Genomic DNA, 21,213 nt, shown 5'->3' on the forward strand with positions numbered 1-21,213 from the left:
CACAACTGGCTGCATGACAGCTGGGGCAAAGTCGTGTAATCACCCTTTGCTGTAGGTGTAGTATACCTATACCTAACCCTAAAATGGACACACAGATTCCTATCAGTCACTCCTATGGCAGGCCTTAACAATCCTGAAGGCAGAGTGCTTGGAATCATGTGAGATGGTGCTCTGGCATGAGCTGAGCCCGTTTGCAGCTTGTGGAACCAAGTCCTAATAGCTGTTCCATGATAACGCATACCATATACTCTTAAGTGCATTATAATCCTCGCGGTTAAATGCTATCTTTGGTATTGCTTTATCAAAACATGTTGAGTAAGGTGTCATACGAATTGGAATACTAACCCCTCGCCAATTCTGGCGACGGGGTTAGCATTCCACCCTTCTAGAGGGACACGACATGTATGTAACTGTGAACCCCGGTTAAAGTTAAACGAAGCCTCAGCTCCACAAAATGGATGCTGCCACCACAGACACGAGTCTGACCTCCTGCTGCTGGGAGTCCTTCCAGCGAGGGAGGCTTGGACAAAGGGTTTCCTGTCCGGGGCGGTGCTAGCACCGTCCCAGACATGGTTTTGTGTATCCTGGGTAGGCAGGGCTTTTCAGGAAGGTGACTGCTGAGTGGCACCCCGGTGCTCACTACGCATAGGCCGGTCAGAATCAGTTCCAGGGGCACACCAGCCCCTGGCCTGGGGAAAGTCCGGCATGGCAGAGGGTGTAACCACCCCCCTCCTAGTCCCACCCATAGGCAGGACCTAGTCACCGGGTCAGCCCCCTTTTTTAGTATAAAGATGGGAGCGGGCCCCCTGTTCAAATTAGATCATCTTTGGAATCAAGACACGACTTTCTGCGAAAGGACTTCAAGATTTCCTTCTTCAAGATTCTCCCTTGTGGCTAAGGAGTAGTCACCCTGCATCCGCAGGCACCATCCTAAGAACACTGCGGTCTGCTGCAAGTCCTTCACGAATCCGACGACCCAGCTCGACGAGACCCGGCTTCCCTGGCACCTCTGACCTCTACTCAGCTCTACAGCAAAGCTGAGAACCGTGAGTGCGACGAGACCTCGAGGGACCGACGATCGCCAAGACTCCACGACTTCTTTGTAACAAGCCCACCGAGTCTTCCACTGGTGAGTGCTTTGGGGTCCGAGAAGCCCCAACCCTGAGCAGCTCCAGCACCGAAGATCAGCCCTCCAGCATCGCCACGATCTGCGTGGGGCCCTTCTGCTTTTGCGTGCTCACCGCGCTGTGTGGCTACTAGCCGGCTGGCTTGTGACCTTCTTCACGACGCCCGACGACATCACTGCTGCTGGTCTGGTTGCTCCAGACTGGCCCTTGCTTCCTTCTTCAAGAGAGGCACCCCGGACCCTCCTGGTCCACTCCAGACGCCATTTTAAGTCCACCGCGTGGGCTTGAATTTGCCAAGGCTTTGTTGCCCAATCCTGGGTCCAGCGACGCCGACAGCTTCATCCATCGTGGGACAGATCGCTCCTCCATCCTGGTCGCCGACAACGCCTCCTGGTCCGTGAGATCTGCGGTCACAGCGTCACCCACTCACCTTGTCGAGGTGGCTACCATCCGGTGCCCTCCTGGTGCCCACTGACTACTGGCTAGTAGTCTCGAACTTGGTCCCCTCTGCTTTCAGGTGTCATCTTCCTTCGATCCAGGCTTGGATCCATCGAACTTTCTTCACTGGTCGCCTGCCAGCAACTTCTTTCTTCCAGGCTCCTGGTCCGTCTACGAGGATTCCCGACGTCTTTTGAGTCCTATGCAGCTGCAGCCCCTGGGCTAGGTAACTTCGGCATTTCGGTGCCCCAGCATAGCCTCACTATCCAAGGGTCAGAATCCACTTTCGTTCTCCTCCTACCAGGTCGGGTTCGCCCGAGAACACTAACTTTGCAATTACTAGCTACCATAGACTTTGTCCCGCATCACGCGTGAGAGTGCACACTCTGCACCCGAGTCCCCTGGGTCTCCTAGAAGTAATCTAACGATTCTATAGTCAAGTCCTAGCGATTCCAAAGGCTATTAGTACTGTACTTACCTGCTAGTAATTTCGCATTCCACTTTCAGAGTATATGGTTTTCCGTGCCCCTCGGGCATATGTATATACTGTGCTAACTTAAGTATTTTCGTAAGAGTTTTGTTTTGTGCTTAGTACCCTGTCCTCATAAAGAGTACAGGGCTGTTGTGATTCTTAATAAATATCTTGTTTATTTTCATAACACTTGTGTGGTGTCCTTTCACTTGGTATTCAAGGGGTATATGTGTGGTAAACAGCTGGCTTAACACGCCCTCTCGAGTCTTTAGCCTTAGACTGCTCGTATCCACGCTACTAGGATAGCTGGTCTATAAGGTTGACTTACAACCAATCATCAATAGGGGTTGCTGGACTGATACATAGTGTTCACTAGAATAGTGAGCACTGCATATCAGGCCACCTTCTCACAAAGATAAGTGGTTAGACATCAATTTCTAGAGCGGAGGACAGTGTGGGGCTCCAAGCATTAGTCCCATGAGTCAGGGCTGCCACAATGATGAAAACGGTCATGACAGCATCCATTTTCCACATAAATAAGCAGGGCATGGACGAATATAGACACTTAAGTGGCCGGTGAAGTCAGCCTTTCAACAGAACATTTTCCATGGGTAAATGACAAATGGGAATTTACCCTGCCTTGACTAAATGGAGGCTGCCACAAGGGAGAATTAGACCCTTTCTGGATACAAAGAATCAGATGTGGGGGGTCACCTAGCCATGTTTGCCACAATAAGCAATACGAACAACAGGTTCTCCTTTAACAGACACTGGCAACCAGAGTCAAGAGGGTAAGGGTTTTGATTAACCTTTGCAGTATGTGAGCTTACCCTTTTCCCTCCATTTCCACTGATCCTAGGCTGATCAGCAAGGCCAACATGAAATCATATATGCTCATCATGCATATGGCTCTAGCCTGACCTAAGTGACACTGGTCTAGGGATCTTCAGCCTCTGTTTTGCAAGGCACAAACTGCCCTCAAGAGCTACACAGCCCTTCCAACCAAGCAAGGGAAGCACGTTCTGGTACACACCAATGTTTGCTCACTTAGTCCATTTGTGCATTTCATTGGAATGCCTAGAAGGACATACCCCATTTTGAGCTTCCTCAAAGACAGACCTACGAAGCTAGTTAGAGACATTTGTACATGCGACTCTCACAGCAAGATTGTCACCAGCTACTTCCTTACCACCTGCATGTCACAAATTCAGCTCCAAATGTAGCTTGATAAGAGTTTACCTATTGGCCTTCAAGATTTCAACGTACAACTTCTTCATCCTTGCGTCTGTTCCCAGGCTTAGTGAATGAATTTGTGACTGGGTTGTTTGGGACGCTACTACCTGAACACTCTCTGTGCCATGGGAAACTTAACACCCTTTTGACACAACTAATGGACATTTCTTCCGAGTCCATTTACAGGACTGATATAACGTTCCTATCATACAAAACTGATACATTGCTAACCCTGGCATCCTCCAGGCTAGTTGGAGAAGTCAAAACATTCAAAACTCTGGGTAGCATTTGTCCACTTTAAGGATAAGGTTGTGCTTTGTGCCAAGAACGTTTCTTCAGACTTTCACCTTGTTGAAGCTATCATAATACATTCTTTCTTTACAACTCCTACTTCAATAGAACGGTATGCCCTCCAGTTCCTGGATCCCTTGTTTCCTTTGGTCCCCCAGGAAGAGGATGCCCTAGATTGAAGAGAGAAATCTCAACGAATTCCTGTCTTTGTTGCATACTGTTACGTGCCAGCTGGTCTATGTTGTGAGATTAACATCCCATTCCAAAGGATGTATCATCCACACAAGCTTTGTATGCAGGACTATTTATTGCAACATTTGGAGAGCCATCGCAGGGAAGAATTTACAGACAATACATAAAGCATTACAGCCTGGAGATTAATGCAGATAAATAATTTGCCATTGATCATGTATTTTTCACAATCGGTTTCTTCAAGGTCATCCTACTTGCCAACTTATCTCTCACTGTCTCATAAGTGCTTTGCCCCTTGCTTGATAGTCTAATTCAAGAATGTGAGTATATGAATGATCCAGTGCTGGGGATAAAATAAGTTATTTCCCTGTAACTATAGTTCGCCATCATTGATATCTTTCAGAGATTGGCATGCAGCCTTCCACTGTCCTTATTTTGTGTTGCCCACTCTCCATTCTTTTGCATGCTCTCTTGTACTGCGAAATCTGAACTGTGTTGATATTTAAGATGAATGGAGTGCTGGTCACATTCACCTTATCAGTTGGAGAACGAGATACAAAGTGAACCCTGTTGGTTGCCTGTAGTCATGCTGATCTTCTTTGCTTTTGTCCATAGGATTGCCAGGGGCTCCCAGCCTAACAAAGGAAATAGATTAAAGTATGTTCACATGTGAATGATACCAATGCTGGAAAACCATTTTTACAAGTCATTATCATGTTCCTTTTAATCACTGATTTACAAATTAATTCTAAACTAATATTCGAAAATGATTTTAGTTCCCATTAATTCCCTTTGCTCATTTTTATGCTAGGCCTCTTAACGCCAGCTAAAAGTTTGTTGCAAGTGGCTTGGCAAAACTTGGAGCCAACACGGTTTGCGTCGAGGAACTAAAGGGAAGAAGTGCAATAACGGACACAAGTACTATTTGTGCCTTTTGTGGCAGTCAGGATCTGAATTCACTGCTTGGCCACACACAGTGGAGCTAATTGCCACACATAGGCGCTGGAAATAGGGGTGTTGCAGCACCCACAGAAATATTCATGCTGGATTTCAGAAGGTCGATGGGCAATAAAAGGGCTTTTACGTTTTGTGTTTATCTTACCACCTCCGCTACACATTCAAAGAACAAGGTAAAATGTCAGGCTATGTCTACTGACAGATAGGTAGGTTCTTATTCTGAAACTGTAATGCACTTATATTTTTCTGACTGCAAAGTGAGAGTATATTGTAAAAGTGAGGTAATAATCATGCTGGGTACAGGAATCGAAAAGAAACGCTGTTGGATGTTAGACCTTTTCTAACACTACAGACATTTAAATATCAGTAAATTATCAATACACATTTCAAATTACATCCGCAATTATGAAAGCATAAATGAAGCACTATTTTGTGATTCTGATGTGTAATGAAAACAAAAAACAAATAATTCAAAAGTATCAAACAAATCAAGCGACTACTTGGTGATGTGCATGATAAGTATTCGCTGAAATCGTATTTCCACACATTATCAGTTTTGCACTATATAGATTTACCAGTAAAGCTGTATGTCTATGCAAGTTTAGTGGCCAATTCACTGGGAAATGAGCTGCCTGTAAATGAGTGTGCTACCTCACCAATGCTCTAAAGTGCACCGCCAGCTGCTTGCCGTACCCGTCCCACTCTCCTGCTGAATGAATGGACATGGAATGTTTGCTACTCTTCATTTTTTTATGACGCGTAGGTTCTTCACAATCTCTACAATTTCAGTGATATAGCATTATTGTCAGCACCCTCAGCCCCACTGTGGAACATGTGAGCAAACCGTGCTCTTTTATTACATCGCTCTGTACTTTAAAATCTGAAAGAAACAGGTTAGTATTAGATTCCTTACCTTAGAATATCCCCAGGCGTCAGTCTGGATCCGGAAACTTTTGCGTAGCAGTACCCCTGCGTGTCGGTAGGCGTCGTCTGCAGGCGTCCCCTGCGGCTCCGCGTCCGTCGTTGGCGTCGTGCGCCGTGATGACGTAGCTGGAGTATATAGACGCCACCTCCGCGCGCTGATGTCAGTTCTTCTTTTTTCCGCGCCAGTTAGCGCAGATCCGAGAAGTGCAGTACTCCGGTCTTTTGACCAAGTTTTTTGATCTTTTGATCTTTTGAATCTTCTACGGTGCCGGTAGGATGCCCGGTTTTAAGAACTGTGACGACTGTGACCGGACGATGTCGGTCACGGATCATCACCGACTCTGCCTCCGGTGCCTGGGCCCCGACCACGACGTGGACGCCTAAGTCGATTGCCGGGCCTTGACAAATAAAGCTAGGCGGGAGCGGTCCCGCAAGCTGCTCGAGCTCCGGGTGTCGGCCCCGCGTCGAGAGCGGTCCCGGTCCGGCCGGAGGACAAGGGAGCGATCGAGGGAGCGGTCGCGGAGCCGTCACGGGCGCTCCGGGAGTCGTCACCATTCATCTGGTTCCTCAGGTAGGAAGCACAAGAAGTCGGGGCGTCGTCATCGTACCCCCTCCCCCCCGATGCGGCCGGGGGTTCGGGTGGCCTCACCCCCGCGGCTCCGCGTGAGTCGCCAACGCGGCCTGCTCCATACCCTGCGGTCCCTTGGCAGGGCGCGTCGCCCGAGGAGATAGAGGCGTTCCTCATGGCCATGAGGGCTCTTTCTCCTCCGGCGGGTTCTGCGGCGCCTTCGGGCCCTGTGAACCCGTCCGGGGGCCCTAGCGGTTCGGGTGACCCTGCCTCGACGCCGTCGGGTGCTCAGGCCCCGGCGCCGCCGACTGCTCCGATCCCGGCGCCGCAGGGGCCCTCAGGGTCGACGCCGGCTGGTCAACCGGCCTCTCCTGCGCCGATTCCATCGGGGCAACCCCTGGCGCCGCCCCCTGTTCCCTCTCCGAATCCGGACGCGGAGTCGGACCGGCGTCGTTCGACGCCGGGTTCGACGCCGATGGGGCCTGTGAACTCCGAGGAGCCGGTCTACATTGTTGATTCCGAATATGGTGAGGATGCAGAATACGGAGAGGGATGGGAGAGGTCTGAGGACCCTCTGACACGCGAGTGTCAGTACGACATGGACTGGACGGGTGACTTGGGTGACGCCAGTGGTCTGAATGACTCCCCTAACCCTGGCTTTGTCTCGCCTCCTACCGTGGCTACGGAGGAGGGGGCTGCCTATTCAGTGGTGTTGATGAGGGCTGCCAAGGCCTTAAACCTTGTGCTCCCCGTCCCGGCCGTGAGGACTAACATCCTCACTGAGGTCCTCAAACCGCAGTCATGCCCACAGGAGCCACTGCTGCCGTTCAACGAGGCCTTGACTGACGTTCTTTTGGGCACGTGGTCCAGGCCCGCTTCAGGTTCGCCTGTTGATAGGAACGTGGCCAGACGCCACCGTCCGTGCTCGGACGACCCCAAGTTTCTGTCCACCCATGCCACCCCTGATAGTCTGGTGATCCAGGCCTCCACTTCCCAGACCGCATTCCCGTCGGCCCCGCCTGACAGGGAATCAAAGAGGTACGACAAGTATGGCAAAAAGGTCTTCTCGTCCCTGAGTCTGGGACTGCGGTCTTGCAACACCGCGTGCCTCTTGGGCCGCTACACCCACTCTCTGTGGGATACGGTCGCGGACCTGCTGCCTGAATGCCCGCCGGAGGTACGGGCTAAGCTCGGCAAGGCTATGATTGAAGGCCGAGACGCAGCAAGATACTCCATCAGGTGTGGTCTTGATACGACCAACTCGCTGGGCAGAGCGATGTCCACGACGGTGGCGATTCGTCGCCACGCCTTGCTGAGATCCGCCAACTTCTCGGCTGATGTCCAGAATGCCTTAATGGACATGCCGTTTGATGGCAGTCGCCTGTTTGGCGACAAAGCGGACCACGCGCTGGAGCGCTTCAAGGACTCCAGGGTCACGGCCAAGTCCTTGGGTCTCTCGACCCAGCGCCAGCAAACGGGTTCGTTTCGCTCCTTTCGTGGCCAAGGAAGGGGCGGTCCCACACGTGCTGCCAGCCACGCGCCGCAACACACTTATCAACGCGGTGGCGGCCGTGGAAACCGCCGTGGTGGCGGTCGGGGACAGCGGCGAGGTCAGGCCACACCTCCCCCCACAGCATCTGCCACTAAATCCTCCTAGTCCGTGCTTTCAGGCCCATGTGACACCGGTGGGAGGCAAGGTTCGCCATCACCTCTCCCACTGGCGCACAATAACATCGGACAGGTGGGTGCTGCAGCTCGTCCGAAGGGGCTACTCCCTCCCCTTCGAGACAACTCCTCCAGCCATGCCACCGCAGAACCACCGTGTGTCAGGGGACCACTTGGCACTTCTGAGGGAGGAAGTTACGGCCCTCTTGGCCAAGGGGGCCATCGAGCGCGTTCCTGGGCCAGAAGTAGGACGTGGTTGCTATTCCCACTACTTTCTGGTACCCAAGAAGGACAAAGGGGGCCTACGTCCTATCTTGGATCTAAGGAACGTCAACGGCTTCCTCCGGAAGGAGAAGTTCAAGATGTTGACTTTAGCTCAGGTCTTGGCTGCTCTAGACCCGCAAGACTGGATGGTAGCGTTGGACTTGCAGGATGCGTATTTTCACATCCCCGTCCTGCCGGCCCACCGGCGTTACCTGCGGTTCACGGTAGGCCACGAGCACTTTCAGTTTATCGTGCTCCCCTTCGGCCTTACCAGCGCCCCACGGGTGTTCACCAAGGTGATGGCGGTGGTCGCAGCTCATCTGCGCAGATTGGGGGTTTCAGTCTTCCCCTATCTAGACGACTGGTTGTTGAAGGCGGGCTCGCCCCAGACTGTCGTCCACCACCTTCAGATGACGGCAGACCTCCTGCACGAGCTGGGGTTCTCCATCAATGTGCCGAAATCACACCTGTGTCCCTCTCAGAAGCTCCTTTTCATCGGAGCGGTTCTCGACTCGGCGCAGTTTCGGGTCTATCCTCCGGAACGGCGAGTCCGGGATATACAGGCTTTGAGTCCCATCTTTCAGCCGTTATCCCGGGTTTCGGTCAGGTTGACGCTGCGGCTGCTGGGACTGATGGCTTCCTGCATCCTTCTGGTGCATCTCCCCGGTGGCGTATGCGGGCTCTGCAGTGGGACCTGAAGTTTCAGTGGGCCCAGCATCAGGGCAATCTGTCCGACCATGTCTTGATCTCGGAGGGCACTGCACGACAACTGCAGTGGTGGCTTACGGACCGCGATTGGGTCAGAGGCAAATCCCTCTCCCTTCCCCAACCCGAGCACGTTGTTGTGACGGACGCGTCCCTCCAGGGCTGGGGAGGCCACCTGGGAGAGGCAGAGATCAGAGGCATCTGATCTCCGGCGGAGTCCCGGCTCCATATAAACCTGTTGGAGCTGCGGGCGATTCGTTTAGCACTGAAGGCATTCCTCCCCTTTGTCAACAGGAGTGTAGTGCAGGTGTTCACGGACAACACCACCGCCATGTGGTACTGCAACAAGCAGGGCGGGGTGGGGTCGTGGACCTTTTGCCAGGAGGCTCTGCGCCTCTGGCAATGGCTGGAACGTCAGGGCGTGACTCTGACGGTTCAACACCTGGCAGGTTCTCTGAACACCAGGGCGGACGAACTCAGCCGTCGGTGCTCGATGGATCACGAATGGCGTCTGAACTCGGACGTGGCGCAAGGCCTCTTTCGGCAGTGGGGAGAGCCTTGGTTAGATCTATTCGCCACAGAAGAGAACGCGCAATGTCATCAGTTCTGCGCGTTGGAGTATCCAAGACGGCACTCGCACGGCGACGCCTTTCGGCGCGAGTGGAGTTGCGGTCTGTTATACACCTTTCCGCCTATACCACTTCTGCCCAGAGTGCTGAAGAAGATCAGGCGCGACTGGGCCAAAGTCATCCTTGTGGCTCCGGACTGGGCTCTAAGGTACTGGTATCCTGAGCTACTCAGCATGTCAGTCGGTCCCCCGATCCGCCTGCCCCTTCAGGAGGACCTTCTGTCGCAGCAGCAGGGGACGGTCCTCCACCCGAACCTGTCCAGCCTCCACTTCCATGCGTGGAGATTGAGCGGCGGCAGTTGAGGCCATTTGGCTTGCCTCCTGAAGTCTGTGATGTGATTCTGGCAGCCAGGCGTTCCTCCACGAAATCGGTATACGCCTGTCGGTGGAACAAGTTTGTGGCATGGTGCACAGCAAAGGCTGTGGATCCTCTCTCTGCCCCTCTTTCTGAGGTTCTTCTCTTCCTTCTTTCTCTTGCCCAGCAGGGCTCTGCTCTGGGCACTATCAAGGGCTACCTTTCTGCCCTTTCGGCCTTTCTGAGGCTGCCTGATCAACCTTCTTTGTTCAAGTCCCCATTGTAACAAGATTCTTGAAGGGCATCACACACTTGTATCCACCTGTTCCGTTTGTGATGCCTCAGTGGGACTTGAACCTGGTTCTAACCTTCTTGATGTGTGCTCCCTTTGAGCCACTTCATTCCTGTCCTCTCCGTCTCCTGACTTTAAAGACGGCCTTCCTGGTTGCCATCACCTCTGCCAGGAGGGTGAGTGAGCTCCAGGCTCTTTCTGTCAAACCTCCTTTCATGTCCATTCATCCAGACAAGGTGGTTCTGAGAACTAAACCTTCTTTCCTGCCCAAAGTTGTCTCTGCTTTCCACATCGGGCAGTCCATCACCCTCCCTTCCTTCTTCCCGCCTCCGCATCCTTCAAAGGATGAAGAACGGCTCCATCGTCTGGACCCAAAACGTGCTCTTTCATTTTATATGGATCGCACACGCCAGTTCCGGGTGGATGACCAACTGTTTGTTGGCTACGTGGGTGCGAAGAAGGGACGGGCGGTACATAAACGGACCATCTCTCGGTGGGTCGTTCTGTGCATCAAAGCGTGCTACTCTTTGGCTCGGAAGGAGCCTCCTGTTGGGCTGAGGGCCCATTCCACTCTGGCCACGGCGCCTACTACTGCCCTGGGCCGGGGAGTCCCCTTGCAGGACATTTGCCAGGCGGCTACGTGGGCCTCGCTGCACACCTTTGCGAGGCACTACTGCCTGGACAGTCAAGTCCGGAGGGATGGCTTCTTTGGCCGTTCTGTCCTCCAGGACTTTCTGGTGTAGGATTGTATTGGTTCGCAGACCCACCACCGGGGTTGGTATTGCTGGGGTATTATTCTAAGGTAAGGAATCTAATACTAACCTGTTTCTTTCAGATGAACAAGTTACTTACCTTTGGTAACGATATATCTGTAAGAAACAGTAGTTAGTATTAGATTCCTTACCGCCCCACCCATCCTCCCCGTTCTGTGAACTGATACCTAGGGTTAAGGACATCCCTTTCAGGGCCCTAGTTTCAAATGGCACCAGTGTTGGTTCTCACATGGCTCTGCGTGTTCTGGCGCGGAAAAGCTGTGTGCAAAGAACTGACGTCAGCGCGCGGAGGCAGCGTCTATATACTCCAGCGACGTCATCACGGCGCACGACGACGCCAACGACGGACGCGGAGCCGCAGGGGACGCCTGCAGACGACGCCTACCGACGCGCAGGGGTACTGCTACGCAAAAGTTTCCGGATCCAGACTGACGCCTGGGGATATTCTAAGGTAAGGAATCTAATACTAACTACTGTTTCTTACAGATGTATCGTTACCGAAGGTAAGTAACTTGTTCCTCTAGCTACAAAACACTTGTGCACTGTAAAATGTTTATTTCCATAAAAATGTTTTCTTATTCTTCCCCTTTTGTTTCAGGCTGCACAAGGAATTATGCAAATGGTAGAAGATACACTTATTGAGCATGCTCACACAAAGCCTCTTCTTCCAAGCCAACTTGTCCGATACAGAGAAGTCCAGCTACCTGACCGTAAGTGAAATAATTTTATAGTCTGTGAAATAATAAATAAATAAATAAATAAATGCTCTTAATAATAATAGGCCTGTTACACCGGTAATAATTGCCTACTTATTTTAACTGTTGCACTGTTCATGGTATGGTGGGGGTCAGACGAACTCACAACTCGCATGAAAAAGGCACAGTAGTTTTGCAGAAAGCATATTTTATATATTGTTGGTTTTAGGGGCTCTGACATTGCCTTTCAGCATTGTCAAAGTGCAAAGCAAGGATGGAAACAGCAAATATATTTGTGAGGGCCAGGTTCGGTTTACAGACAGATCACAAAATGTTATTAAAAATTAAATGTATGGAAAAAGCATTAATTCAGTGGCACCCACCATATTGTGAAGCCAACTTTAAGACCGTCCTGAGCCTCTCAGAAGCGGTCGCTCCCCTCGCTGCTCCCTGCTCATCCTCACGTGGTATCGTAGCGCTTTGATTGCCACGCATTGCTCGCACTGCTATAATAATGTTTACTCATAGTAGCGCTCATTGCCAGACTTGCTCGCACTGCCGAATATTGAGTCATAGTAGCGCTTATTGCCAGACTTGCTCGCACTGCTGGGTATTGAATCATCGTAGCGCTTTAGTGTCAGACCGTGATATGTGATTTACTGTGCCATTATTGTTTGCTGTGCCACTCGCTTTGCCTGCTCTAATGATTGTTGCCTGACTGTGCTGCCCCAATCTCGTCCTGTTTCGCTGTTGGCGTGCTGCCATTTTGTTGTTTGTTGTGGTGCCTCCCATCCCGACTCTCCACCCCGCTCCTGCCTCCCAGCTGCTCCTCCCTCGCCCCACCCCCCTCCACTATCCACTTATGACAGATGCATACGCGCACAGCGTTCACACGCAGCGGTTGCGCCCCATGCGCGCCAAAGGTGCGCCAAAGGTAAGCCCGTCTATGCCCGTCCGCGCCTCGACCGCGCCCAGGGCCATACCCCCTGGCCCCCGCAAACCCCTCTTCACCCGCATTACGTACGACTCCGCCACCCTCTCAGCACTCAACTCCGGCCATCTCCCCGACTGCTACCAAGCTGCTCCAGGACTCACCCATGGACCTTTCACCTGCCACTCCTGCAAGTTCGACTGCATCAGGACCCACACCAAATCCACTCACTCAAAACAGACCTCCGACAATAACCACCTGAAGTGCATCTTACTCAATACCCGCTCGGTCCAGACACGCCATTGAACTTTGGAACCTACTCGACACCACATCGCCGGACGTCGCCTTTCTTACAGAAACCTGGATGAAAGCCTCTTCAGCGCCCGACATCGCCATAGCCATCCTCGAAAACTACAAGATCATCCGAAAGGACCGCATCAACCAAACAGGAGGAGGCATCGCCATCATCCATAAGAACACCATCCGCATCACGACCAGTTCTGATGACAACCTCACAACCGCCGAACACCTTCACTTCCAGATTCACATCGACCCCAAGACCACACTCCGAGGCACCCTTATCTATAGACCACCCGGACCCCGCACACAATTCAGTGAATACATCACTGACTTCATCTGCTCTCACGCCCTCCCCTCCGAGGACTACATCCTATTGGGAGACCTCAACTTCCACCTGGAAAAGAACGACAGCAACACCACCACCCTGTTGGACAACCTCGCCAACCTCGAACTCAAACAACTTGTTGACACCCCTACCCACCTTGCCGGACACACGCTCGACCCAATCTTCACCTCCAGCAAGCACATCTCCTTCAGTCACACCACTGCTCTCCATTGGACGGACCACAGCTGCGTTCACTTCAACTACAAAAAGACTACGACCCACAACCAATTCTCCGGAGAAACTGGAATAAAATTACCACCGACCAGCTATTCACATCACTTCACCAAAACCCTCCTGCCAAATCAACGGACCCAAACCAAGCAGCCACCAACCTCACACAATGGATTACCCACAGTGCCAACGAATTAGCACCCCTGAAAAACCATCAAGTCAAGCATGGCAGCAAAAATGCCCCCTGGTTTAACGATGACCTTAAGAAATCCAAGAAAATCTGCTGCACACTCGAGAAAGCCTGGCGAAAAAACCCAACCAATGACAACCTGACCACCTTCAAGAACGCCACCCGCAAACACCACCAACTGATCTGATCCACCAAGAAATCAGCATTCAAGGATCGACTCGACAACAACGCCCACAACAGCAAGGAACTTTTCAACATCGTCAAAGAGTTTACCAACCCCATCGCCGGCACCAATGACATCACTCTATCCCAAGACCTCTGTGACTCTCTAGCCTCATTCTTCCACAACAAAATCGCTGACATACGCAACAGCTTTGGAGACCAGCCCACCCCACCTACCTCCGAACTAAAAACCCCCTCCAACAACCTCCACGCCTGGAACCCAATCTCCACTGAAGACACCATCCGCCTGATGAACTCCATTCACTCGGGATCGCCAACCGACCCTTGTCCCCACCACATTTTCAACAAAGCAAACTCCATTATCGCACCCCATCTCCGAGACGTCATCAACTGCTCCCTCAACTCCGCCACCTTCCCGGAAAGCTGGAAACACGCCGAACTCAGCGCCCTCTTGAAGAAACCTACAGCAGACCCCACTGAACTTAAGAACTACTGCCCCATTTCGCTCCTCCCATTCCCGGCCAAAGTCATTGAGAAAGCCGTCAACAATCAACTCGCCGCCTTCCTCGAATCCAACAAATCCCTCAACCCCTCACAGTCCGGCTTCCGAGCCAAACACAGCACTGAGACCGCCCTCATCGCAGCAACAGATGACATTCGAACTCTACTGGACAACGGAGAAACAGCCGCTCTCATCCTACTTGACCTCTCCGCTGCCTTCGACACAGTCTGTCTAACACCCTTATTCAACGCCTCAGCAACGTCGGAATACAAGGAAAAGCATTGGACTGGATAATCTCGTTCCTTGCCGGAAGAACCCAGAGAGTCCGCCTCCCCCCTTTTAGATCAGAGGCCACCGAAGTCATCTGCGGCGTACCCCAAGGATCCCTCACTCAGTCCCACCCTCTTCAACGTATACATGAGTCCCCTCGCATCCGTTGCGCGCCAACACAACTTCAACATTATCTCCTACGCAGACGACACCCAGCTGATCCTATCCCTCACCAAAGACCCAAACACCGCCAAAACCAACCTACACGAAGGAATGAAAGAAGTAGCCGAGTGGATGAAGAACAGCCGTTTAAAACTAAACTCGGACAAAACGGTAGTCCTCATCTTAGGATCATCCCCCTCCGCCTGGGACGACTCATGGTGGCCACCGGCCCTGGGATCCGCAGCGAAACCAACGGACCACGCACGTATCCTGGGCTTCATCCTGGACTCCTCCCTCTCGATGACCAGACAAGTCAACGCCGTCTGTTCATCTTGCTTCAATATCCTACGTATGCTCAACAAAATCCGCTGGATTCCCACCGAAACAAGAAAGACGGTCACCCACGCACTGGTCACTAGCCGACTAGACTACGGAAACACCCTTTACGCCGGAACCACAGCCAAACTACAGAAAAAACTCCAACGCATCCAAAACGCCTCAGCCAGACTCATCCTAGACATCCCCTGCCAAGCTCACATCTCCGGGCACCTGAAAGACCTCCACTGGCTCCCCGTCTACAAAAGAATCACGTTCCGTCTCCTCACCCACGCTCACAAAGCCCTCTACGACCTAGGACCCGAATACCTCAATACGCGCCTGGCCTTCTACACCCCCACCCGCCAACTTCGTTTGTCCAATCAGGCCCTCGCCACAATTCCACGCATCCAGAGATCCACCATGGGAGGAAGATCCTTCTCCTACTTAGCAGCCAAGACCTGGAATTCCCTCCCCACCCACCTCCGCCTCACACAGAACCACCTCTCCTTCAGAAAACAACTTAAAACTTGGTTATTTGATAAGTAAGCTCCCCCCCCCTCCCTCAAGCGCCTTGAGACCCTCTGGTTGAGTAGTGCGCTATACAAATTTAACTTGACTTGAAGAAAAAACATCTGTTAACAATAAATGAGGCCAGTGGATCTGCCAAGGATAATGGGTCCCCCCTACATGCTTTGCCACAAAAGAGCATTTTTTTCACGACTGTGATTTAAAGTTTTTGAGCCCACACAGGTGTATTGTTTTCAGCTAAAAGCCATACCAACATTACAACATATACATAATAATCATGTAAGTGCTAATACCACTGTAATAGCATTGCAGTCATAAAAAGAACTCAATGTTACATTGATCAATTACTGTTTACAGTACACTTTTCACACAAATACTTAGCTCAAATGTATAGCTCTTCAGGCAGCCCAGATGTAAGAAGCAACAGCCCTGTAAATTAATGTGCTGTCGGTCCTATAACACATCATCAAAGCAGCAGTATAATGCTTTACTACGTAATCCTTTAAAATGGGTACCAGCCACATTTTGTGAATGAACATTGTTTTCGAGTAAAAATCATAAAATGCTAGATATTGTCTGTGCCCCCAGAATTGTGATCACACAGGTCATTCTGATAGGCTGTTAGAAAATATTTAAACAAATATTCTTAGGTATGTAATGTACCCAATCAGAATTTAAGATAAAAAGTATCATAGGCTTTTGGATAAAATGTGTCATTGTAGTGTTTGCATCCCAAATAATCCTTATATATAAGGTAAAAAGCTATCATGGGCCCATGCTTTACTTTATAAAAGTGCTTCCTATACGTAATATGCAAGTATTTCTCCTGCAACGATTTGTTAGAGTACGACTTTTCTTTAGTAGGGTCACCCCAAAGTTCTTCATACTCATTGCTCCTAGGCTGGATGGCACATGCCGAAACCACAGCTTTCTGTTGTACTTTGAAGCTCAGCAACCTCAATCATAACCTTGCAATAAACCTCAACATGCAGATTCCTACGCAGCCAAGACCAATAAAGAATGGGACGCAATGCGACTTAGTTGTTGAATTAATACCATGGTCGCGCTGAAGAGAATTTAGGGGAGTACCTTGCCTAAACTAAGGAGTGAACTTGAATACTTATTCTCCACTATTTCTAGGAATTTTACATTCATATAAGCCCAGAGCTCTGTTCCATATAATGCTTCTGCAACAGCATCATACACATGTAATCTGGTATTGGTTGGCCTCCCAGCCTAGCTTTGTACCTTAGTGCTGTAGCACCAGCTTGTCTCAATATGATAGTGGCTTTCTCTCTCTCTCACCCATGTCAACCTAGAATCAAAGCGAATCCCTAAAAATAAAATAAAAATGTACCTATTTGCTGCTTCCTCGCCGCTTTTCTCCTTCGTAGTCCTCCTTCGCAGTCCTCCTTCGCTGGGCCACAGAAAGCACACCCAAATTCCCAGTCAGCCAATCACAATAATGCCTTGAGGCCTGGGCATGTTATCCACGTAGGGATGCAGCCTGCATGGAGAACATACAAAGTGCACAAGACCGTTTTAGGCACCCAAGAGGGCCGGCCAAGCAGTCATCGGGCACATAGGAGGGTGCTGCCTACCACTCCTCCCTTGCCCTTCCACCCTCAGGCAAAGCTGCGTAAGTGGGAGAAAATAAAATAATAATACCGCCTAGTTATTATCATTTTATTTTCCCTATGTTTCACTGCAAAATAGCAGTGGGGTGACGCTCCTCCACCTTAGCGGAGGAACCGCCATTGCCAATACCACTCATAAAGCAAACACAAGGAGATAATGGACGGGCGCTGAAACTTTTCAGACACTCACTCACTCACTCATGGGAACAGTCCAGCCCGAACTGCCAAGCCATGTCTTCTCTTGCCCGGAAACAAGCATCCTGGGACCGGAGGCACAGGGTCAAGACTGATTTACATATAGCTGTGTCTGAACTGTGGTGTCGAAGTGAGCTAAAGAACAATGATGGATTCAACCCAGATCTGTGACTGGGGGTGAGTGTCTGAAAAGTTTCAGCGCTCTGTCCATCATCTCCTTGTGTTTGCTTGGTTAGCCCTAAGTTGGCAGGGTATGCCCAGACGTGGGTCCCTTGCTCACTTTGCCACTGGATTCAATCTACCCTGGCGGGCTGTTAGCCCGAAACTGGTCCAAGGATGTTTCTTTCTGGTCTACGGAAGACATGGCTTGGCAGTTCGGGCTGGACTCTTCCCATGACACACAGGGTCAAGACTGATTTGCATATAGCTGTGTCTGAACTGGGGTGACGAAGCGAGCGAAAGAACGATGATGGATTCATTCCAGATCTGTGACTGGGGGTGAGTGTCTGAAAAGTTTCAGCCCTCCGTCCATCATCTCCTTGTGTTTGCTCAATACCACTCCTAAAGGCAGCTTTTGTAGTTTTCAGAGAACATTGTCTGCCTCCAGCCAATCTTGAATACAATTCAATATAAAACAACCATACATTTTCCCTGCACCATCCAATAATGAGGTAGACCTATAATATCCAAGAATCGAACTGCTACCCTTTTTTTGTGTAGAAGAACAATTATAGCACTACACAAAGACCTAGGGACAACACTGGTTTGGGTCTCATAATGTTCTGTCAGCTTGGTTCAAGTCTACCGGAACATCCAACAACCTTATTCGCTTTCTGACAAGCTATGGCCACTTGTACTTCTGGGACTGTGAAAGAAAGCTTGGCAAGATATTTCTGGGTCCTGAGAATTGCTTGAATACCTCTTCTCTCTAGTGAAATTGTCATAGAGTAATATACATCCTTGTGTAGAAGCCCCAATAAGGCCTCTATGCAGTTCCACTGACCAATATAACCCCATGACAGAATTTCCCAGAATTATTTTGAATTGTTTTGCTGTGCTGCTTGCCTCATTGCCCTAATATTCTCTACTGTAGTTGTTTTATGTTTTACTATGATTTTTTTCTTTTCGGTCCTAACATTATTTTTCTTAATTTCCTTTCTCCATTCACACTACAGTGGCTCTTTTTCAAAGCTGATAACAAGTCTCACTTTCTCGACTGCGTTCGTCATCGAACCAATCATAATACACTCTGTTCATACTTCCTTTACTTGAAATAGGTGTATTTAGATAGGAGGCAGCCTTGACAATTATAAGCTCGAACAAATACAATGTCAACAACACATTGTCGCCATATCCCAGGAACAGCAGACCTACATTCCCATTCACTTTTTAATTTGTTGATCAGCAAAGGAGCAAGCTGTGGGTAGTTTTTAAATCTGAAAGAAACAGTTAGTTATAGATTTTTTACCTTAGAATTACTCCCAGGTGTCAGATTGGATCCGGGAAGTTTTTTCGTCTGCAGTACCTCTGCGCGTCGGAAGGTGGTGTCAGTTGGCTCCGCATTCCTCTTTGGCGTTGTCGCCGGGATGACGTCGCTGTAGCTACTTAGACGCCACCCTCGCGCACTGTCAGTTTTTTCTTTTTCCCCGCCAGCCAGCGCAGATGCGGAGAGAGCGGTACCTCCAGTCACTTTCTGATGGAACTTTTTGAGCAACTTATGTCGACGGCTTTTGAGTCTACGACTCCTAGTGCACTTAGGGATGCCCAGCTTCAAGGCTTGCGGATCCTGTTCTTGACTGATTTCGGTTACGGATTCGCACCGCGTGTGCCTATTTTGTCTGGAGAGCGACCACGACCCCAAGTCGTTCTCAAACTGCCGCTCCATGGTGCCAAAGGCTTTGCAGGAGCGGTGCCGAAAGCTTCTCGAGCGTCAGCAGTCGGATCCGTGCCGTTCGAGGTCGCGAGCAGTGAACAGGACTGGGGAGAGGAACTGGGGGAGGCCAGTGGTCTGGACACCGCAACTCACCTTGGCATGTTGTCGTCTTCTACTGTGGCTACGGAGGAGGGAGCGTCATACACAGTGGTGTTGCGTAGGGCGATCGAGGCTCTCAACCTAGAACTCCCTACAGTGGTGGTCAGGACTAACCTCCTGACAGAGGTGCTTCAACTGCAAGCGAGTTCTTCTGAGCCCCTGCTGCCATTTAATGAAGCCCTGGACCAGGTGCCCTTTAAAGAAGTCTGGACCAGGTGCCCTTCCGGGCACCTGGTCCAGGCCCAACATGGGGGCTTCCGTGGATATGATAATTGACCTGCGCCACAGCCCGGCTCTGGGTGACCCCACTTTACTCTCCCAACACCCCACCCCTGAGAGCTTGGTGGTCCAAGCCTCTACCTCCCAAGAGTGCATTCCCTACCGCCCCACCGGAGAGGGAATCCAAGAAGCTGGATCATCTTGGGAAGAAGATTTTCTCTTCCGCCAGGGACTGTGGTCGGTAAACACTGTATGTCTATTAAGCCGTTATTCTTACTCTGTGTGGTATACGGTGGTGCAGGTGCTGCCATAGTGCCGCAGGAAGCCCAGACAGTGCTGTCCCAGGGTATTTCCGCCGGGAGGGATGCAGCGAAGTTTACGATCTGTTGTGGGCTGGATACCGCCGAGACTCTGGGCAGGACGATTTCCACGTCAGTAGTCCTTCGACGCTACGCCTGGATGAGATCGACTGGCTTTTCTGGGAATGTCCAGAATACACTCATGGACATGCCCTTTGATGGCCGTCCCCTTTTTGGCGACAATGTGGACAAAGCTCTAGAGCATTTCAAGGACCCACAGGCTACAGCCAAGTCCTTGGGCCACTCCAGCTGCCCTGCGCAGTCTGCTTTTTGCCCCGTTCGTGGCTACGAAAGGGGTTCCCCACTACGTTCCGCCCAGAGCCACAGGCCAAGGCAAGATCCCCAACCTGCGTGTGGCTGGGGACGTGGGAACCACTGTCATGGTTCAGGGTGCCAGCGGGTGGTAGGGTCCACCAACCACCCCTCTGCAGCAGCCTCTAAGCCTTCCTAGTACGACATTTCAGGCCCATCAAACGCGAGTAGGCGGCAGGATCCGCCATCACCTCCCCCACAGGTGCACCATCACGTCGGACAAGTGGGTTTTGCAGATAGTCCAAAGGGGCTACTCCCTCCCCTTCAAGGCTGTCCCTTCAGCCATACCACCACAGCACCACCGCATGTCGGAGGATCACCTGGGCTATCTCCAACGGAAGTTACGGCTCTCTTGGCCAATTGAGCCATCAAGCACGTTCCTGTCCCAGAAATAGGTCGTGGTTACTCCCACTACTTTCCAAGAAGGACAAGGGCCTGCGTCCTATCTTGGATCTCAGGAACGTCAACCACTTCCTCTGGAAGGATGTTGATGCTTGCTCAGGTCTTGTCTGCCCTTGCCTCTCAAGACTGGATGGTAGCGTTTGACTTGCAGGACTCTTATTTTTACATCCCCGTCCTGCCGGCCCACCAGCGTTACCTGTGGTTCATGGTAGGCCAAGACCACTTTCAGTTGACAGTGCTCCCCTTTGGCCTTACCAGCGCCCCTCGGGTGTTCACGAAAGTGATGGCGGTGGTTGCAGCTCATCTGCACGGATCAGGTTCCAGTCTTCCCTTATCTCGACGACTGGCTGTTGAAGGTGGGCTCACCCCGGACTGTCGTCTCACACCTCCAGACTACGCCTGACCTCCTACATTTGTTCTCCATCATGGTGCAGACGTCGTACCTGATTCCCTCTTAGAATCTCCTCTTTATCGGAGCGGTTCTGGACACGATGCGGTTTCGGGTTTATCATCCCAAACAGCGAGTCCGGGATATTCGGGCTACGATTCCTATCTTTCAGCCTCTATCCAGGGTTTCAGTCAGGATGACTCTGAGGCT

At 51.1% G+C, this 21,213-nt stretch overlaps 1 protein-coding gene across 2 annotated transcripts in view; it reads left to right on the plus strand.

Moving 5' to 3' along the window:
- Window positions 1-21,213, plus strand: part of IDE (insulin degrading enzyme) — a 996,582-nt gene that overhangs the window by 703,541 nt on the left and 271,828 nt on the right. For both annotated transcript variants that reach the window (XM_086922493.1, XM_086922494.1), the window contains exon 18: window positions 11,423-11,534. In XM_086922493.1, the coding sequence (XP_086778619.1) occupies window positions 11,423-11,534 (112 nt within the window). The remainder of the gene's footprint in view (window positions 1-11,422; window positions 11,535-21,213) is intronic.

This window comes from Lissotriton vulgaris, chromosome 5 (genome assembly GCF_964263255.1).
Source record: "Lissotriton vulgaris chromosome 5, aLisVul1.2, whole genome shotgun sequence".
NCBI lineage: Eukaryota > Metazoa > Chordata > Amphibia > Caudata > Salamandridae > Lissotriton > Lissotriton vulgaris.